At 43.3% G+C, this 18760-nt stretch overlaps 1 protein-coding gene across 7 annotated transcripts in view; it reads left to right on the top strand.

Annotated features, from left to right (window-relative positions):
- Positions 1 to 18760, top strand: part of DISC1 (DISC1 scaffold protein) — a 397938-nt gene that overhangs the window by 166334 nt on the left and 212844 nt on the right. For all 7 annotated transcript variants that reach the window (XR_004434336.1, XR_004434335.1, XM_033199716.1 and 4 more), the window contains exons 7-8: positions 3385 to 3439; positions 8340 to 8442. Coding sequence is in view for 5 of the 7 variants with exons in the window: in XM_033199716.1 (XP_033055607.1) it covers positions 3385 to 3439; positions 8340 to 8442 (158 nt within the window). In the remaining 2 variants the exon portion in view is untranslated. The remainder of the gene's footprint in view (positions 1 to 3384; positions 3440 to 8339; positions 8443 to 18760) is intronic.

Below are 18760 nucleotides of genomic sequence, written 5' to 3'. Positions count from 1 at the left end.
TAGCATAGTATATAGATTACTCATATCGTCTGCTCCCCCACAATTGCTTTTATTCTGTATATACGCCAGGGATACAACTAATGTTAATAGTAGCCTGAGCAAAACATAATTGGGAAGGTAAATCTGTTGCAAAAAGGAATATAGCATAATTAAATATAAATCAAATTAAATATAAAACAATGCATTTAATTATCTGCATCACTCCCTCCTTCCTCTAACATGATATCTAAGAGAAGACTAATTTTCTTTCTGGGATAGGGCCAGATCTGAGCCCAGACCAGTGAACTGTGTCAACCCCTGGAAAGACGGTGCTTGACCTACTTTTTATGTGATATGTTGGGCATTAGCTAACAGCACGGCCGTTTTGGTCAGCTAAAATTTCAGTATCAGTAGGAGGATCTGCTACTTATCTGAATTGTGAATGCATGAGCTAGTCTGTGTGTGTGGTTGGGAACATCTACTTATAATATACTATTAAATGCTCACATAGGTTCAATGATGTGGTGAACCATTTACTAAAAATTTATTTGTTGAATAGACTCTCACGAGCTCAGCAAGGGAAAGTGCATTTCTGCTCGAGGAAGGTTTTCAGTTTGGACAGCAGGCATTAGCCGTCCAAAGCTGGTGCTGCTATTAGAATCAGAGGAAGAAGCAGACCGGGTCCATGTTGGATGCCCTCTTTTCTTCTCTCCCCACCACCCTAAGTGGTTTCATCTGCCCCAGTCTCCATGTCTGTGTGACACTCTGCCTTACATTCTCTCAAAAGATCCAGTCCCCAGCCAGCCAGAGTCTAGAATTCTCCAGGCAGGCTTCCAAAGGCTGTTTTCCTCTGTTCCCACTGAGTACACTAATTTTTGTCAGATGGCAACTCCTGAATTCTGAAGAGTCTGGTGTCACATGCTCCACCTCTGTCAACCCTCACTTCCTCATTTTGGGCTGATCTCAGCTGGACTGGAAAACCCTCCTCTGTTGAAAGTAGGTCTCAAGTGGTAATGACTGATTAGTATAGACCCGCACCAGTTCCCAGGTATTTACAATTGAAACAAGTTTGCTTATACTCAGAAATGACAAATTGGTGGATGTGATAACATCAAAAAATAGTTCTTATAGTTGAAGAGCAAACAAACAAAAATTAGCAAATTGGCAGCTTAGCTCTAATACTTGGCAACCCCTGGTATAAGATTTCCTGACACCCTGCACCCTTTCCCTTCCCCTCCCCACACATACCCCCAAAACCTTGACCTTTCCTTTTGCAGGTCATCATTTAATCAAGTAATCACTCCTCTTCTGGCATCTATTACATTTTCCGGCATATCTAGCAGCAATAAGTGGTTGTGGGCAGGAACCATGTCTTCATGCTCTAAGTTCCTAACTTGCTGGATAGATATTTGAAGAATGGATGAGTTCATGAATGCATGAAAGAATGGAAAACTCTAGAATGGATGTTCTCACTGCTCTGAGCATCCACGTAATCCAGTCCTGTTCCTCCCTCCCCTTTCTGACCTGTATCACTCTGCGGGGCCCGTGCGCCCCCCGCCTGGCTGACACTGCTGAAGGGAACTGCCTGGCTTTGTCACATCCAGACTTTCTTCCTCTAAATCGTCTCTCATAGTGCCACCCAAATAGTTTTCTAAAAAATGAAAACATTGTTTTCATGTTGCTCTCTTGCTAAAAAATGGAATGATTTCTTATTGCTTGAGGGATAAAACTCAAAACTCCTTAGTCTGTCATTTAATACTGACTAAAGCTTGCCCTTGATATTTCTTTAAAATTATTTTAATTGTAAATATTTCAAACATATTTAAAAATACAACACTCGTTTACCCACCACTACAATTAAACAAATAGTAGAATTTACCCCATATTTACTTTGATTTTCTTTCCCTAACTAAATAAATTTATTTTATTTTATTTTTTTGGAGATGGAGTTTCACTCTATCACCCAGGCTGGAGGAGTGCAGTGGCATGATCTCGGCTCACACCAAGCAGTTCTCCTGGGTTCAAGCAATTCTCCTGCCTCAGCCTCCCAAGTAACTGGGACTACAGGTGCATGCCACCACGCCTGGCTAATTTTTGTATTTTAGTAGAGATGGGGTTTCACCATATTGGCCAGGCTGGTCTCGAGCTCCTGACCACAGGTGATCCCCCTACCTCGGCCTCCCAAAGTACTGGGATTACAGGCATGAGCCACTGTGCCCGGCCCCTAACTAAATAAATAAGCAAACATTGTAGATACAGATAGGCCTCACCCCATCCTTCCCTTTCCTTTCCTACCAGAAATAGTCATTTCCCTGTTTAACTTTATCTTTCACAAGTCACCTGTGAGAACCATTTGGTCCAGTTTGATTTATCTTCTTGCTAGAATTTCATTCTCCTTTTTTTTTTGTTGTTGTTGTTTTGTGTTTTCCATTGAGGCCCAGTTCACTTTTCACCTCTTCCAGTAAGCTTTCCCACCAGTCTCCTAGTTCTAAATTGCTCCAAAAGTTATTGTCTCCATTGCTCAAGGCAGACAATATTCTGCCTGGTGACAGCTTTTATGTAGCAGTTTTCTCCTAGTATTGATTTTCTATTCCCCTTAGAGTAATTTTTTCCTCTTGCTTTCTATTATAGCGAATCGCGTGCATGTGTTTCTTCTCCACTAGGTAACAACCTTCATAATAAGATCTGACTCTTAATTGCATTGATTCATTCATTCTACAGATATTGACTGAGGGCTGACTAACAAGCTCTAGGAATTGTTTAAGCAATTGGGATGCAGGAATGAACGCAACAGACAGTCACTGCCTTCGTGGAACTTAAGTTCCAGTGGGAGAGAGAGAAATTACATGAATAAATAAATATGTCAAGGTGAAAAGTGCTAAGGAGAGAAGAGAAGCGGGAGAAGCCTAATGGGTGCTATCTCAGACCTACTTTAAATATATGTCTCTTCTTTATGCTGTACTTCAGTGCTCAATGCAGAGGGCACTGGGTACCTACTTGCTGAATTGCATGCTCTACCCAAATAGATACTATTTGATTCCCTGCTAGGGGACACTACTCAGCATACACCTTCCTTCTGGGAAGGTGGTTATAGGAATGCAGATTTTAATCCTTTGCTGCCAGGAGCACACCTTGGCTGTTCTTCCCGTTATCAGTAGATGTATACTCTGGGCATGATAAAAGTGTAACACTAGCTTTAGTAAGGCATAATAAGGGAGGAAAGGTCTGCTTCCTAGCGCCATATTTATTCCATAGTCAAATGGAACCAATTTGGCATCATCTGTTCTCCTGCACTTTTTCATCCATCAGACCAGTGGAAGGTTCACTTTTTGCAGTATTCCTAACCGTAGTGGTATTGAATTGTGGTTACCAAGAAGACCAATCTCCTCTTTTTAATTCTTCCAGCCTCCAGGAAAGAATAAAATCCCTCAACTTGTCACTTAAAGAAATCACTACTAAGGTAAGTACCTTTATACTCTCATTTTCCAAAGAAGCCTATGAAGTTTTCCTTTGACTTGATCTTACGTCTAGATCAGAGGATACGTAGCTTCTGCAAAAACACGTAGACTTTGTCAAGCTATTTTGCAGTCCCAGTGATGAGTTAAAAGAGCCAGGAGAGAGTGCTTCTGTCATAGTGGAGGTCTCGACTTGTGGACACCCCAGAAATGGACTGGTTTGGCCTTTGCTACAAAAGAAGCTGTCAATTTAGGGACTGAAAAAGGACTGCCGCTATGCATATTGAAAGCCTTTGCTTAAAGATGCATTCGGGGCCAGGTGCGGTGGCTCATGCCTGTAATCCCAACACTTTGGGAGGCTGAGGCCGGCGGATCACCTGAGTTCAAGAGTTCGAGACCAGCCTGACCAACATCATGAAACCCCATCTCTCCTAAAAATACAAAAATCAGCTGGGCATGGTGGCGGGTGCCTGTAATCCCAGCTACTCAGGAGGCCAAAGTAGGAGAATCACTTTAACCCGGGTGGTGGAGGTTGCAGTGAGCCGAGGTTGCACCATTGCATTCCAGCCTGGGAGACAGAGCGAGATTCCATCTCAAAGAAAAAAAAATTGCTTTCAGGATGGTAGTAACTTGAGAAATTAATTACTTTTCTTCCCAGGAGGGCAATGTCTAGTTTCCTCACAAATGAAACAGTCGGTGACTGTTTTTTGTTCTTTAAAGCTTTTCAGTTGGCTTGACAATCATTTTGCTTACTTTATACATCGTTTATACTGCCATAGCAAGACCTTGGTTTGTGTACAGACAGAATATGTCTTCATTATTCCCTGAGAGCACGGTCAATTAATTTAAATAGTCAATGTCCTCATTAGTTAGGATAACCACAGTTTACAAAACAAAAGCCCTTCTCGTATATATTTATACCTGGCCAAGTTATTGACAGACTGAGAAAGAGGATCAATTACTCTGTGAATTATGACTAAATGTTGTGGCAGAGAACTGGGTATGAATCATTCATTATTTGCAGTAGGTCTGGGAACCAGGGGTGGTTGTACGATGGTCAAAATGTAAAAAGGACAGCTTGCCGAGCAGAGAGCAACGCAGCCAAGAGCCTGTTGGCCTGGAAGGACTCTCTTCCGGTCTCTGTGCCCAGGGAAAGAAAGTCTTGGACCCTAGATCAGGAAACATGCCAAGGGATCACCACAGCTAAGCCAAAATCAGGGATGTGTTGTTGGCAAAAATGTCTGGAGTTACTCTGTGCATTTTCTCCGTTTCTGTATCTAATTTTATTTCTGAAAACAACACCCAGTGATTTTGCTAAAGGTCACAGAGCCGCAGGTTTGATGGGTAATTATAACTTGCATACAAAGAGAGCTTCCGGTTAGGAACAAGTGGTGCCCATAAGACAGCATTGGAACCAGGGACCCAGAAATGCTTGAATTCTGCTCTGCTCACCCAAAGGCTCTGTCACCCAGGCTAGAGTGTAATGGCGGGATCACAGCTCACTGCAGCCTTGATCTCCTGGGCTCAGGTAATCCTTCTGCCTCAGCCTCCCAAGTAGCTGGAACTACAGACATATGCTGCCTTGCCCAGCTAAATTTGTTTGAGTTTTAGTAGAGACCAGGTTTTGCTAGGTTGCTCAGGCTGGTCTTGAACTTCTGAGCTCAAGCGATCCTCCTGCCTCAGTCTGTCAAAATTGGGATTGCAGGCAAGAACCACCACACCTGGCCTCTCTTACATTTTCTACTGTTTATCAGGTGCATCCTGATTTCTACATAGAATTAAAAGATAGGAGGACTGTCTTGGGTCTGAGTTCATTGACTGTCTTCAGAACATGCTGTATAGGTAATATGAATGCATCTGTACAACAACACTGAGGATACAGGTGTGCCTATTATATAATGCAGATGGTGCTTATATGTGTGTGTTTATGACACTGTGTATTGTGGATACACACATATACTGTTATGTACTCAGTATTAGGATTTGTTGAAAATCTCGAACTACTATTAAAGATCTTAGATTTTCCCAAATATCAAAAATGATTTGCTTTGTTTGCATACAGTCTTACTCCATTTGAGTTGTTATAACAAAGTACCATAGACGGGGTGGCTTATAAACAACAGAAATTTAATTCCCATCGCTTTGAAGACTGGAAGTCTGAGAGCAGGGTTCCAGCATGGCTAAGTTCTGGTGAGAGGCCCTCTTCCAGGCTGCAGACGATTGACTTCTCGTTGTATTCCTGCATGGAAGAAAGAGGGCAGGGCAGGGTCTCGGGCTTCTTTAGAAGAGTACTAACCCTTCATGGCGGCCCCACCTTCATGATCTGATCACCTCCCAAAGGCCCCACCTCCTAATGCCATCACCTTGGGAGTTAGAATTTCAACCTGTGAATTCTGGGGGGACAAAAACATTTCCAACCATTGCATATACCTTCTCTAATACATTTAAAACACTTTATAATTACTTTGCTTTTCCATAAAATTAAGGAACTCATGTCTTTGATTTTAAAATGTGAACATAAAAGTTCCATTTGATAATGAGTGTGCAATTTTATTTGTAAATAAAAAGGATACACAGGTTTTCTGGGGGATGTGTATGTGTGTGTGCAGAGTTGGATAGGTATGTGTGCACAGACATGAATGTATGTGTGTGTGCTGTGGGCAGGGGCTATATTAGTCCACAGAGAATTAAAACAAAACTGTCCAGTCACACAAACCACCTTTCTCTTTACTTTAAACTAGATTAACTAGTGACCGTGAGCTAAAGGTCTCAGATTGACATAGCTTTCTTTCTCTAGTGTGTTAGACACACACACACACACACACACACCCCTACCTGATATTCTTTAGATTCCTGTCTCAGAAAGAAATGAAACCTTCCTTACACTCATTGCATTTCTTAAACTCTTATGGGTTACCCAAACCAAAGGTAATTAAGGGATAAATGAGATGGAAGAAACAGTTGGAAATAAATGGGATATCTGGAGATTGGTAGATATTAGATTACATCCAGCAGAGCCTGAAAGAGTGAACATTGCAATTTAATAAGAAGATTCAGAAAGATTGTTTTGTATTAATATTGACAGCTTGAAGGATAGATTGCTCAACAAAGGAGAAACTAACCCAATTATGATTAACAGATACTGTTCACTAAAATCAGAAATATTGGACATAGATTGGATGAGACATAAGAATTATGGCTGGTGTTACAGAGTTAATGGAAATGTCCTCAGACCTCAGATGACATTATTAAATGGATATGTTGGGATGTGCTAGTCATCTGGGTTTGAGCCAAACTAAGACTTGGTGCTGGGGGAAGGGATACCTTCCTCTTAACTCTGGTTCTGACATCCTGAAAAGTCTTAAGACGTTGAAAGGGTCTCGGAATTAATTACTTTGGACATGTGGATGCCCAACACCACCAGTGCAGGCTTTGGTTTAGAGGCTACCAAACTGTCGTCTTCATCCAGAAAATGATTTTTATAAAAAAGATGCTGGAAAATTATAGCCACTGAATAGAACATATGGAAGTCCATGAGAGAAACAGTGGAGTATTTTAGGCAGGATGGATGAGGTCTGCTTTGACTCTAAAAATAATTTCAATTCAAACTGATATAAGAAAACATTTAAAGTTGATGGTATCCAACAAACCCTAGATTCTTCTGGGAAATTAAATTTTTCTAGGTAGCTCATTAATCTGAGTCTAGATATCATTGGCATATGAAAAGTCTTGAGACTGCTGAAAGGGTTCAAAAAGGGAAAAAATGTGATGTTTTAGCCTCCAACAAAATAAAAGATAACCTAAAGACATTTGGAAAAAGAAATTAAGATTTAAGATTTTTGCTATTTTTGAAAAACCAAAGAAAAAACTGTAGGATGTGTTTGGAATGTCATGGGAAAATACATGATAAAACCCTCAAACTCACTGAGAGTTACTTGTCTATTTTTCAAATCTGACTTGCCAGCAAGTATCTATCTGCCTTCAAAGTTTCCCTAAACAGTGTTTATTAATACTAGTAATTAAATTTAGCTTGCAGCTTTGACCTTCATCTCAATGGCCATATCTTTATTCACTGCATCCCATGTGCCAGGCACAGAGCGAAGTCCCTGCTCACATAGAGCTCGTATCCCAGCAGACAGACAATGTGGAAACAAAGGAATAGAAGTGCATAGTGTGTCATCTGAGCGGAAGCTGTGGAAAAACATCAAGCGGAGGGAGGGCCAAGGGAGGTTGCTATTTTGGGTGGGTAATCAGCAAGGCCTTTCCTCCCAGGCAGCAACTGAGCAGAGTCCCGAAGGGTATGAGTGAGCCAAACCACCTGGGGCTACGAAAGTGATGCAGACAGGAGGATTCGGCAAAGGTCTGGAGAAGGCAGGAGGCAGGAGTGATGCAATTATGTTAACTTGTGGTTGCTCTCTGTTGGATTAGCTCCTATCGGTTTTGTAATTGAGTGTGGGTGATGGGCATATGCTTGGAATACACCATTGCTCACTTTGTTTTTGTTCTTTTTCTTCCATTTCCCTCCTTCCCTTCCCTTTCCTTCCTTCCTTCCCTTTTTCCCTGTTTCTTCCTCCCTCCCTCCCTTTCTTCCTTCTCCCTTCCTCTCTCGCTTCTTCCCTCCCTCCCTTCTTTTCTTTTCATCCCTCCCTGACTTCCTTCCTCCCTTCCTTCCTCCCTTCCTTCCTTCCTTCCTCCCTAACTCCCTCCCTCCCTCCTCCCTTCCTCCCTCCCTTTCTTCTTTGCCTTTCTTTTTCCATTTCTTGCTTTTTGAGCATTATCCTCCAATTACTCTTCATCACCCCTTTTAATTACTTACAAACCCAGAAATCTCTGACCTGGCTGTTCTACTGCTTTCTGATTTTTGGCTGAATAAATGATGATTCCTGGCCATTTCTCTCCCCCTAGGTGTGTATGAGTGAGAAATTCTGCAGCACCCTGAGGAAGAAAGTTAACGATATTGAAACCCAACTACCAGCCTTGCTTGAAGCCAAAATGCATGCCATATCAGGTAACTGGCAGTGTAGGAGATGTTGAAGCTGTCCAACTAAAATAATGACAGCCACCAGCGCACCGTGTTTTGCCCTCGATGAACATTCCACGGTTGTTATGTCATTCTCAGACATCTGAAAGCTTTTATGGGGAGTTTCACTAATGTACACATAATATAGCACAAGTTGTTTATCTGAGTACCGTATTTGGGACTTCCAGTTCCTGTTTCTTGAAGAGTTTAGAGACTGAATGTACTCTGTGTGCCATATGATTCTAGCAGATGTGTATGTAGCATTGTGTATCTGTAAATACTGAGTGAGGATTATTGGGTGTGCTCAGACCCTTCCTATGGGGGAAGGATGGTAGCATAAGACAAATGGATGTCCTCCGTTTAAAAATCTAGTCACAGAAACTTGGCGAATCCCCAAAGGATTATGCTCCCTCTTAGTCTGGCAGTTATTAAGGAATTGATTTTTCCATTAATTAGTAGCTTGAAAACAAGAGTCTCTGAAAACAGTATCTTATCCTATCATTTGAATAGTGTTTTCAAACACTCCTCTGTATTTATTTTACTTTCACAATTGCTGTGTTAGGTAGATGGGAGAGAGACTGTGATCCGAATGGACTGATGGGGAGGTTGAGGGCGCGGGATGTGTCCTTTGGTTAAGGTCACTCAATTAGCTCAGCAGTGGCTGATCTGGGGCTAAAGTCCAGGCCCTCTCTTGGTGTATTATATACGGATTTTTAACCCAGTTACATAATGACAGCTTCAAAACGTTCCCTGAGTTTTGTAGGTTGAATGGACCCACAGCTCATCAGCTTCAAAAGAATCATAAAAATTTAACGAAAAGGTATAATAATTACATGTGTGGGTTTTAAATGGTATTTTAAGAAGGAATACAATAATTGGCAGCTTCTGCTCCTCAGATCATTAAACAACTAATGTTGGCAGCTAATGAGCAATTTGGTCCCTGGTGCAGTCACGCGTATTATTTACAACCAGTAGAACACGGCAGTGCGAATGTGGGGCTTGGCTCTTAACAGCTTCACATGCTATTTACTTGAAATTATGAGCCCATTTGCTAAGTGAAAAAAAAAGAAGATTGAACACAGTCTTGCTTCTGAGTTAGGGTTTTTGCCTTTCTTAATCAATATATCTTTCCCAGGAATACAGGTGGATGAGTCTGTATTAAGCCCAAGGGAAGAAATGTATAATTCAGGCAGCAGAGATAGCCTCACTCCAATGTGAACAATCTCTCTTCAGACTCCAGGGAAAATGCCTAAGATGGCATAGTGCATATGGGGCAGGTTTCCTGTTTTAGCTCTTTGGTCAGCTGAGAAAATTGGTAAGGCCTGATCTGCTGAATGATGACCTGAATTAACCCTCCTGGTAACTGACCTTTTGGCCTCACTATTTTCTGATTGCTCTGTATGCTCTTTGGTGGACGGGCCTTTCAGTCAATGGGTGATACTGGTGATAAGATGGTCGATATTTTTTTGCAACTCCTGCATATAATGCTATTTCTGTTTCCTCCTATTTCAATACCTTCAGAATGGGCAAACCTTCACTCCATTAGGTAAGATTCTTAAAACCCCTATTGAATGGAGGGGATCTTAAGGGATGTCATTAAGATTCTTAGGGGGTCTTTTGTCTGTCCTCAAGTTTCTATGATTCGCTCTCTTAGATTTATAGACCGATTGATATGGTTTGGCTCTGTGTCCCCACCCAAATCTCATCTCAAATTGTAATCCCCACATTCAAGGGAGGGACCTGGTGGGAGGTGTTTGGATCGTGAGGGTGGTTTCCCCCATGCTGTTCTCATGATAGTGAGTGAGATCTGATGGTTTAACAAGTGTTTGGTAGTTCTTCCTGCATTCATTCTTCTCGCCACCTTGTGAAGAAGGAGCCTTGCTTTCCCCTTGCCTTCTGCCATGATTGTAAGTTTCCTGAGGCCTCCCTAGCCATGCAGAACTGTGAGTCAACTAAACCTATTTTCTTTATAAATTACCCAATCTCAGGTGGTATCTTTATAGTAGTGTGAGAAAGGACTAATACATCCATCCTGACTTTGATCTATGGCCTGAGGCCCTTTCTTAATTTGGGAATTATTTGCCATTTGCAGAGAGCAGGAAAAAGAAATTAGTTTCATTTTCAAACCTGGTCAGATCTAGCTCCTTTACATGTAACAGTTTATTCTTTAATTCATCTCTCTTCTCTTGCATTTCATCATAGGCAGTGACAGGAGGTCAGTGGGCACTTCTGTATTCTGCCTGGAAATCTCCTTGGATATATAATTACAATTATTAAGGACTTTTTTTTATATTGCTTCAGTTGGTAACTCAATGACTTTTTTTTGCCACTACAAGGATTTTTTCTAGCTTCTGATACATTTTTCTTACTTTTTTTCATCCTTCACTGAGGCCCATGAGGCTTCTGCCTACTACCAAGTCCCAAAACCAATGCCTTGATTTTAGGATTTTGTTACAACAGCATTCCATATCCAGATACCAAAATCTGTTTTCATTATCTACTGCTGCATAATAAACCATCTCAAGACATTGTGACTTAAAATATTACCAGTTATTTATTTTGCCCATGGAAATACAATTTGGGCAGGGCTTGGCAGGGACAGCTGGGGTGGCTCAACTAGGGTGGCTCCCATATTTGGTGGGAGAATCCACACCAAATATGGTGCATACATATGGTCTGGCTGTTGAGTGCTCTCTCTGTGGGCCTCTCTATAGGCAGCTTGGCTTCCTTACAACATGGCTGCTAGGTTCCAAGAGCGAGTGTCCCAAGAGAAAGGAAATGGAAATTTCTTATTCTTAAGGTCTGAATTCAGAAACTGGCATGCATCTCTATTAATGTGTAGTAAGTGGCTCCCCAGACTTCACAGCCTGAAACAACAAACCTTTATCTCTCACAGTCTCTGAGAGACAGGAGTCCAGAGTGAATTAGCTGGGTGGCTCTGACTCAGGGTCTCCTAAGATTTCTGTTAAGACACACTTTGAAGCTGCAGTCATCTAAAGGCTTGGCTGGGGCTGAAAGATCTGCTTCCAAGCTCATACATGTGTTGTTAACAGACGGCTTCAGTTCCTTGCCACAAGAGCTGTGCCATAGGACCTCTTGCAACATAGCAGCTGATTTCCTCAGAGCCAGTGATCTGAGGGAGAGAGAGCAAATAAGACAGAAACCACAGTGCCTTGTTAGGACTTAGCCTTCAAAGTCACACAGCATCACTTCTGCTTAGTGAATAGAAGCAAGTCACTAAGTTCAGCCCACAGGGAAGGGGAAGGAAACAGGTTTTACCCCAAAGGAGGAGTATTAAAGAATTCGGTGGGCATATTGTTATAACCACTGCAGTGTTACTTCCATTGTGTTTTATTGGCCCAGCATTCCTGGTGCGCTGATTCAAGGGAAGGGCCATTATGACAAGTCTCAGTGAGAGGTGTGTCAAAGAGTTTCAGTGCCATGCTCTAAAAAGTGACACAGTGCTTACTGAGACAGAAGGATTTTGAGAACTGAAGAGCTGGACAGAAAGCTTTTCAGTCAGAGGAAATGGCCTGTTCCATTTATTTACTGAAAAGAAAAATATCATTGAGCATCATGAAGTGCCAGATCTGGTTCTAGGCACTGAGGATGCAGTAGAGAACAGGGCAAGATCCCCCTTCCTTTTTTTTTTCACTGCAGCCTTGAATTCCTGGACTCAAGCCATCCTTCCGCCTTAGCCTCTGGAGTCACTGGGATTATAGGCATCCTGGCTCAATGTCTCTTCTTTTTTGATAGCTGTGTTCTCCCATTGGCCACAGTGGAGTGGAGCTAGATATGCCTGGGCTGAATGTGAAGGAAAAGCACAACTATTTTTTCAGAAGGAAGAGCAGTCTAGATTGGCCCAGGTATAGGATTAGTATTGTGGTAGCTCTTCAAAGTTGGTTAGGACTAGGATACACAGAGCTCTGAATTGTAGGCTAAGGATAAGAGCATTTTAGGGAGCCACTACAATGTTTTAGAGGAGTACTGAATGACTAAAAGCAGACTTCAGGAAGCGTGATCCAGCCATGTTGTACACAGAGGGGTAGATGTGGTAAGACCTCGGAAGTCATAGAATTAACTAAGATGTTAGAAACGAAAAAAGGAAGAAAAGTAGGCTAGTATAGGAAATCTACTACAGATAGGTAATTATTGATTTTTAGAAGAACCATGATGATATTGATGTATCCAGTTGAGTGTGGTGTAATACACATTAACAAAAGTAATTTAGAAAGCCCATTGTTTCTCTCCCTTTTCACTGACCTGTACACACCTTAAATGTGTTTTAGTCACCTCTTTTCTTTCCATTCTCTATTTCTGCTTCAATTTTCCTGTTCAGCAGAGAATAGTTCGGTTTAAAGCCGATAGCAAAAGTGGATTCTGTTGTTACTGTCCTTCCTAGATATCAGTCAGTTCTCACACTGCTGTGAAGAAATACCTGAGACTGGGTAATTTATAAAGAAAGGAGGTTTACTTGGCTCATGATTCTGCAGATTGTACAGGAAGCATGGCAGCATCTGCTTGGCTTCTGGAGAGGCCTCTGGAAACTTGCAATCATGGCGGAAGGTGAAGGGGAAACCAGCACTTCACATAGCCAGAGCAGGAGGAGGGGGTGGGGGAGGGGCCACACACTTCTAAATAGCCAGACCTTGCGATAACTCACTATTGCAACCACATCACCAAGAGGGATGGGGCTAAATCATTAATGAGAAACCGCCCCTATGATCCAATCACCTTCCATCGGGTCCCACCTCCAGCACTGAGGATTACATGTCAATGTGAGACTTGGATGGGACACAGATCCAAACCATATCACTGGAGAAGGAAAGTACAGCCCTGAGCTCTATGCATACTGACTTAGAGTGAGAAACTCACCAGGGCAGACAGATTTCTCAGTTTTTGAGTGCAGGGGCCATACAGTTAGTAGAGAGAAACTTGGGCTTTGGAATCTGAGACGCGAGTGTTCAAGTGCAGCTTTATCATGACTTGGCTGAATGATCTTGAGCAAGTTATTTAACCCTTTCAGGTCTTGTTTCTTCATCTATAAAATGGAGCTAATAATAATATTGCCTGTCACATTAGGTTGTTGTAAGAATTAAGTGAGGTAGTGAATTAGAATTATGTGGTACATCAGTATATTAATACATGAGATAATAAATATACAAATGTGACATCTCTTTCCAAGAGTGAATACATGCTTAGCTAGTGATTGTTAGCCATGCATCTGAGTTGAGGGAGACCCAGCCAGCAGGTGACTCTCTGACCAGGTGACACTCAGTGCTGCAGGTTCCCGGCCAGTGTACCTCTTATTACAAGGCAGCTTTGGCCTCAGTGCTTGTGCACTCCTGCCTGGCCAACTAGGCTGGGCCCCTTGTCAATGGGGAGGATTCATTTTTTTGTTTGGTTTTCAGCTCTGAGTTCAAGAGCCTGGGAGACCTGCTGGCTTCTCTCCCAGAGCTGGGCCACATATTTTTAACCTGGGCCCTGGAGGTCTGATCAATGTCCTGGCTGGATCCAGTGCAGTAAGAGAAACCAAGGAGAGGAGAGTCTTCCGAGGCCTGGAGCAGGTCTGACCTAACTGCCCACTGTAGGAGGTTTGCCCTGGGACAAACTGAGGTCCTGCAGGGTTCAAGGGTGAAAGGCCTCTTCTCCCAAGAGGAGGCCCCAGACCTACCTTGCTCAACTGACTGCCTGGAAAGGAAGTGAGAGTGAAGATCTCAAAAAAGAGCAGCTCCTTAACCTCTGTGCTGCTCTCACTGAACGCTCCCGCCCTCTGCCCAGGACTTAATGGCTTTGGCCCTGGGGCAGAGTGAAGGGAAAGCATTGGTGCCCTCTAGGACCGAGAGTGTGGCACTACAGCAAGTGTGTGGTGGGTGGGGCTGACTTGTGCTCTGTGGCTACTACCCATCCCCATCAGAAACCTGGGCCTGTTTCCTTCTCTAGAATGGGCTGGGACTTTCCAAACCACCCACCTGGAGCGATGAGAGTTGGTGTCTTGAGTCCGCATCCACCATCTGCATACCATGCCTGCCTTCCCACTGCTGGGGGCCCTCAACCCTCCTCCAGTTCCCGTATCTAAGACTTAGCAACAAGCATCCTTCCTGTGTGTTAGACTGTGGGTCTGCACCGTTCTGAGACACACTCCTATGTTGGGCCCTACCTCTATCGGTGCTCATTGACCTGGCAAGTATCGCAGTCCTCATCTGGAACGGGGCCAGCCAAGCCCCGGCCACTCCCTTGCCCTGGGACGAAGGCTCAGCCCCTGAGGCCCGGCGAGTAGTCAAGGCTGGCTCTCTGATGCCTGGCTGCTCTGATGTTGGCATCCTGCACGCACTTCCCGCTCCAGGCTTGTCCTGCTTGAATTACCCCTTATTATTGATCTGGTCCATCTGTTGAGTCACCCTGAAATTTTTTTCTTCCACTTTGTTTAATGCCTGGCACTGAAAAGACAGCCAGTAGAAGTATTTGTTTTTCAAAAAATGAACCCTCATTGGTTGGTTGCCGATCCCTGGAATCTGTTGTTTTCATACCTCCTTCACTCGTCAGGCTTTTCATCGCCTGCCCTGACTCCAGTGGGTATGTCTGGTTTTAAGTGCCAGTCTTCCTGCTCATCGGATCCATCCTCTGCCAGGTGATTGGAGCTGGCCGATGTTCCAGCTTCTGGATACTGGAAGCCAGCAGCAGCAGCTGCCTGGGTGACAGCCCCACTGTGTGTTGGCAGGCTTCTCACTCACCTTTTTTAATCACCTGGACCTGGAAATCTTGAAGCTAAACAAACACAGCCCTGCTATTTTGGCGCAAGATGAAGGCCAGTCTTAAGTAGTCTGTAAAAGCTGTGAAAAAACTTTTAAAAGAGAATGATATCCAGGGCACCCAAGCTGCTTCCAGATGCCAGAGGCAGCCCTGCATTTTAAAATATGCTTGCTGGAATCCCTTTAAAATGGTAGATGTTGGCCATCTTTTTCTTTTTTCTCTGCATTCCCGACAGAAGGACTTCCAGGGTATGGCCCCAGTATTATACCCTGTGTGTTTTAGAGAAGCTCTAAATTTGTGTAGCTGTCAAACTTGTGTTTTTCACTCAGACTGCATGTTAGCATCATCTGGGGAAATTTACAAATACTGGTACACAGGCAGCACCAAATTCCTTCCGTCGGACTCTCTAGGCGTTGTTCCTGAATATGGGAACCTTCATAAACAGTTTCCAGGTGGTTTTAATGTTCTGTGAGGGCTAGAACCACTGTACCAGTGAGAGGAGAGCTGGCCTGCCCTGCTCACTTTTGGCAGATGGACTTTTGAGTCACATCTTTGCACACCCATGGGAAGCTCCAGGCCCAATGTGTACCTGCAGTTGGGTAAGTACCTGCAACTGCAGCCTGGCCTTGGCCTGGAAGCACGTCTTGTAGGATCGCTGATCTTACTCTCCCCTGGCCTTCTCCTTGTCCTAGAAGATGTGCCTGAGGCTGAGAGCCTTCCTTGTTTAATTCATCTAGCTGTCTGTTCTGAGAGCCCCCAGCTAAACTGAGGTTCCAGTACCAGAGCAGCTAGCAACCTGCCCTAAGGAGAAATGAAGGGGAGATGGACATGGTATTTACTGCGTGCCTTTCATAGGATGCTTCTTTTACCTGGAATATGCAATGCCTAGTTGTCTGACCTGTGACCAGGGGCTTCTTGCCTGGGAAACTTGTTTATGTGTCTTTGTGGCTCTTGTCTTTTCTGTGTTCAGTTTATGCCCACCTGCCCATTGCTCTGGTGCTGGGAGCCCAACCTTGTGCTCTCTTGGGCGTCCCAGGTAAAACCTGGCCTGGGGCGTCCCCTGGTTCTTCAGATGGAAGGTGCAAATGCAATATACACCACAGTACGGAACAAATTCAAAAAGTGTAATTTATGGATCCTGGGCAGGGAGGGCACAGAGAGACGGGAGGGCAGTCCTTTGTCCCTGGGCCACTCCAGATAGGAATGAGGCATCATGCAGAGAGAGAGAAACAAGACATACGACAACTGGCAGTGTGTATAGGGAGTAGGGTCTGGGTCACTGTAAGTTTTCAGGCAAATGTGTGAATGGTCTGTTTAAAGGAAGCAGAGGGGAAGCAGGGAGCCCAGTCTGCTAGTCAGGGGAGATGCCACTAAGTTTTTATCTCTTGCCGCTGGCTTGAGCCATTGGGTGTGGTTTTCTTCTAATGCCTGGGCAGCTGTCTCATTCCCGTTAGAGTCACCACATGATTCTAATTGCCTTAGAATTTATAGGAACCGGTTGGCAGCCCAACAAGTGGGCTCCTCTGGCCAACGAGGGAGCCTTCCCAGGACAGGCAGAGACCTCTGCCTCGTTATTAGATTGGCCATCTTTGGGTCTCACCTCAGTTTGGATACTTTTTTTTTTTTAATCTCACCTCTCCCCTTGTTATCTATTTCCAAGAACCAAACAGCTCAAAACATTTTTTATTTTAAAATAACATAAGAGGATGTCTCTGATACTCCAAAAGCCTTTTTTTTTTTTAAAAAAAAAAGAATGGTTCTATCCATTTGGCATTTCATTTATAGAGAATAAAAACTATCTATACCCGAAATGTATTCATTGCACACAATTGTATTTGAATGGCAGCTTGAAATCTTCTCTCCTAACTGATGATTTTGGGGAAAATAAGAACATTTAAACAATAAACTAGATTTTCTAGATAAACACAAAATGGGTGAATTTCACACATCAAGTAATGAAAGTAGTTTTTTCCTTAAATTTAGAAACAAGGATTTAAATTTCCATCTTCTGAATGAATATTTGGCACCCAACCAATAAATATATATCATCTTAAATTTTCTTGAAAAAATATCATTTTCTTGCATAATTAATTTAAAGGAAATTAAGTGGACCATGTCAGTTGTCAAACAAGGAAGAATAAGAATTTTGCTTGTTATTAATTTTATTTACAATAGTATTTAAAGGTAACTTTGTAAAATAACCCCAGTGATATAATCTAAAATAAAATAGATTGTATTTAAATCACTTTTTTATTATATACCAAGAAAAACTATTGAATGATTAAACATTCTTAAGTGGGTTCTTAACTTTATATGGAACTGGAAAGAGCAGTTCAGATCACAGAGGCGTGGGCACTCACTGTGTTTTAAGTGGTCACTGAAAACACTGATTCAGAACAGCAGGGCCTGGCCCTGTACTGGGGTGGGTGGGGGCTCAAGGCCAGACATACAGAACTCTCCTGTGTCTGCAGCTGCAGGGAAGCAGAAGAAGCAGTGACGATGGTCCAGGAGAGGCCACTTGACATATGGCAGAAAAACAAAATTCAGGATACAGACAGTGGCTGGGAGCGGCAACTCAGTTGCTTTCTTTCTTTACTATTTTCCCTCTTTCTAAAAAAGTCTATGATTTAGATCAGTGACTGGAGGAGGGAGACAAGAGACCCAATAAAGATGTTTTCAAAGATGATGCCCATCCGGTGTGAAAAGCAATGTCTTGACCTACCCAATGAGAATAAGCAAAAGCTGTTATGCAGAGCTTGCTACAGCAAGGGAGTCAGATACCATCACCTGCAATTTGGCAGAGACTCAAAGGTGGGCAGACGAGTGGGAAAGCTTTATAGTGGAAAAAGCTGAAGTCTTCAGATGTGCCCTGATTGGAGGTTATTGATGAGGGGAAGCTGGAGGCGGCTCACTAGAAGCGAACATCCTGTGTGCTTGGTTGCAGGAGCATATTTGGCTTTCTCTGGTGAGTTCTAAGTTGGAATTGGGGACAAAAATTAGGGAAGCCATCAGTTATTAATCCAGTCCTGAACATTTTGGGCCAACAGAAGTTATTATTTAACTTCCTGGAGAGTTACTAGACAGCAATTTGGCTTCTAGCAGGTCTGACTTAGAGCAGGCCAGCTTCCGGGGTTGCTTTTTGTAGGTAGGGGTATTGTTTTCTGGGAAAGTTGCTGCACCTTGTGGATCAGAGTTCCACCTTTTGATGTGGCCTGGCTGTTGTCTGGTTGTATACTTAGTCTGTCACCAGGCACCAAATTTTCTCAAGCAGTTGGGAAGTTCTGTGTGTCCGGTGTTATCTTCCCCTTGTATTCTATGAAATATGTGGTCATCTGAAATGTTCAATGTGCAAAGCCAGCCGTTGGGCTCTGCTCACAGGAAATGCTTTTGGCTGTCTCAGGAAGTCATGGTGACTAGAAGAAATGCACAGCCCTGACAGAAAATGGCAGATTCTAGCTGAAGGGACCTCCAGGAAGAAGGGGGGTGGGGAGGGGAGCAGTTGGCTGGGGCTTGTTGGCTGCCTCAGTTGCCCTTTGGTTCAGCCAGCCCAAGC

This window comes from Trachypithecus francoisi, unplaced genomic scaffold (genome assembly GCF_009764315.1).
Source record: "Trachypithecus francoisi isolate TF-2019V2 unplaced genomic scaffold, Tfra_2.0 Lachesis_group5, whole genome shotgun sequence".
NCBI lineage: Eukaryota > Metazoa > Chordata > Mammalia > Primates > Cercopithecidae > Trachypithecus > Trachypithecus francoisi.
The sequence above is the reverse complement of the archived record's forward strand: the minus strand, read 5'-3'. Positions and strand labels throughout refer to the sequence as shown.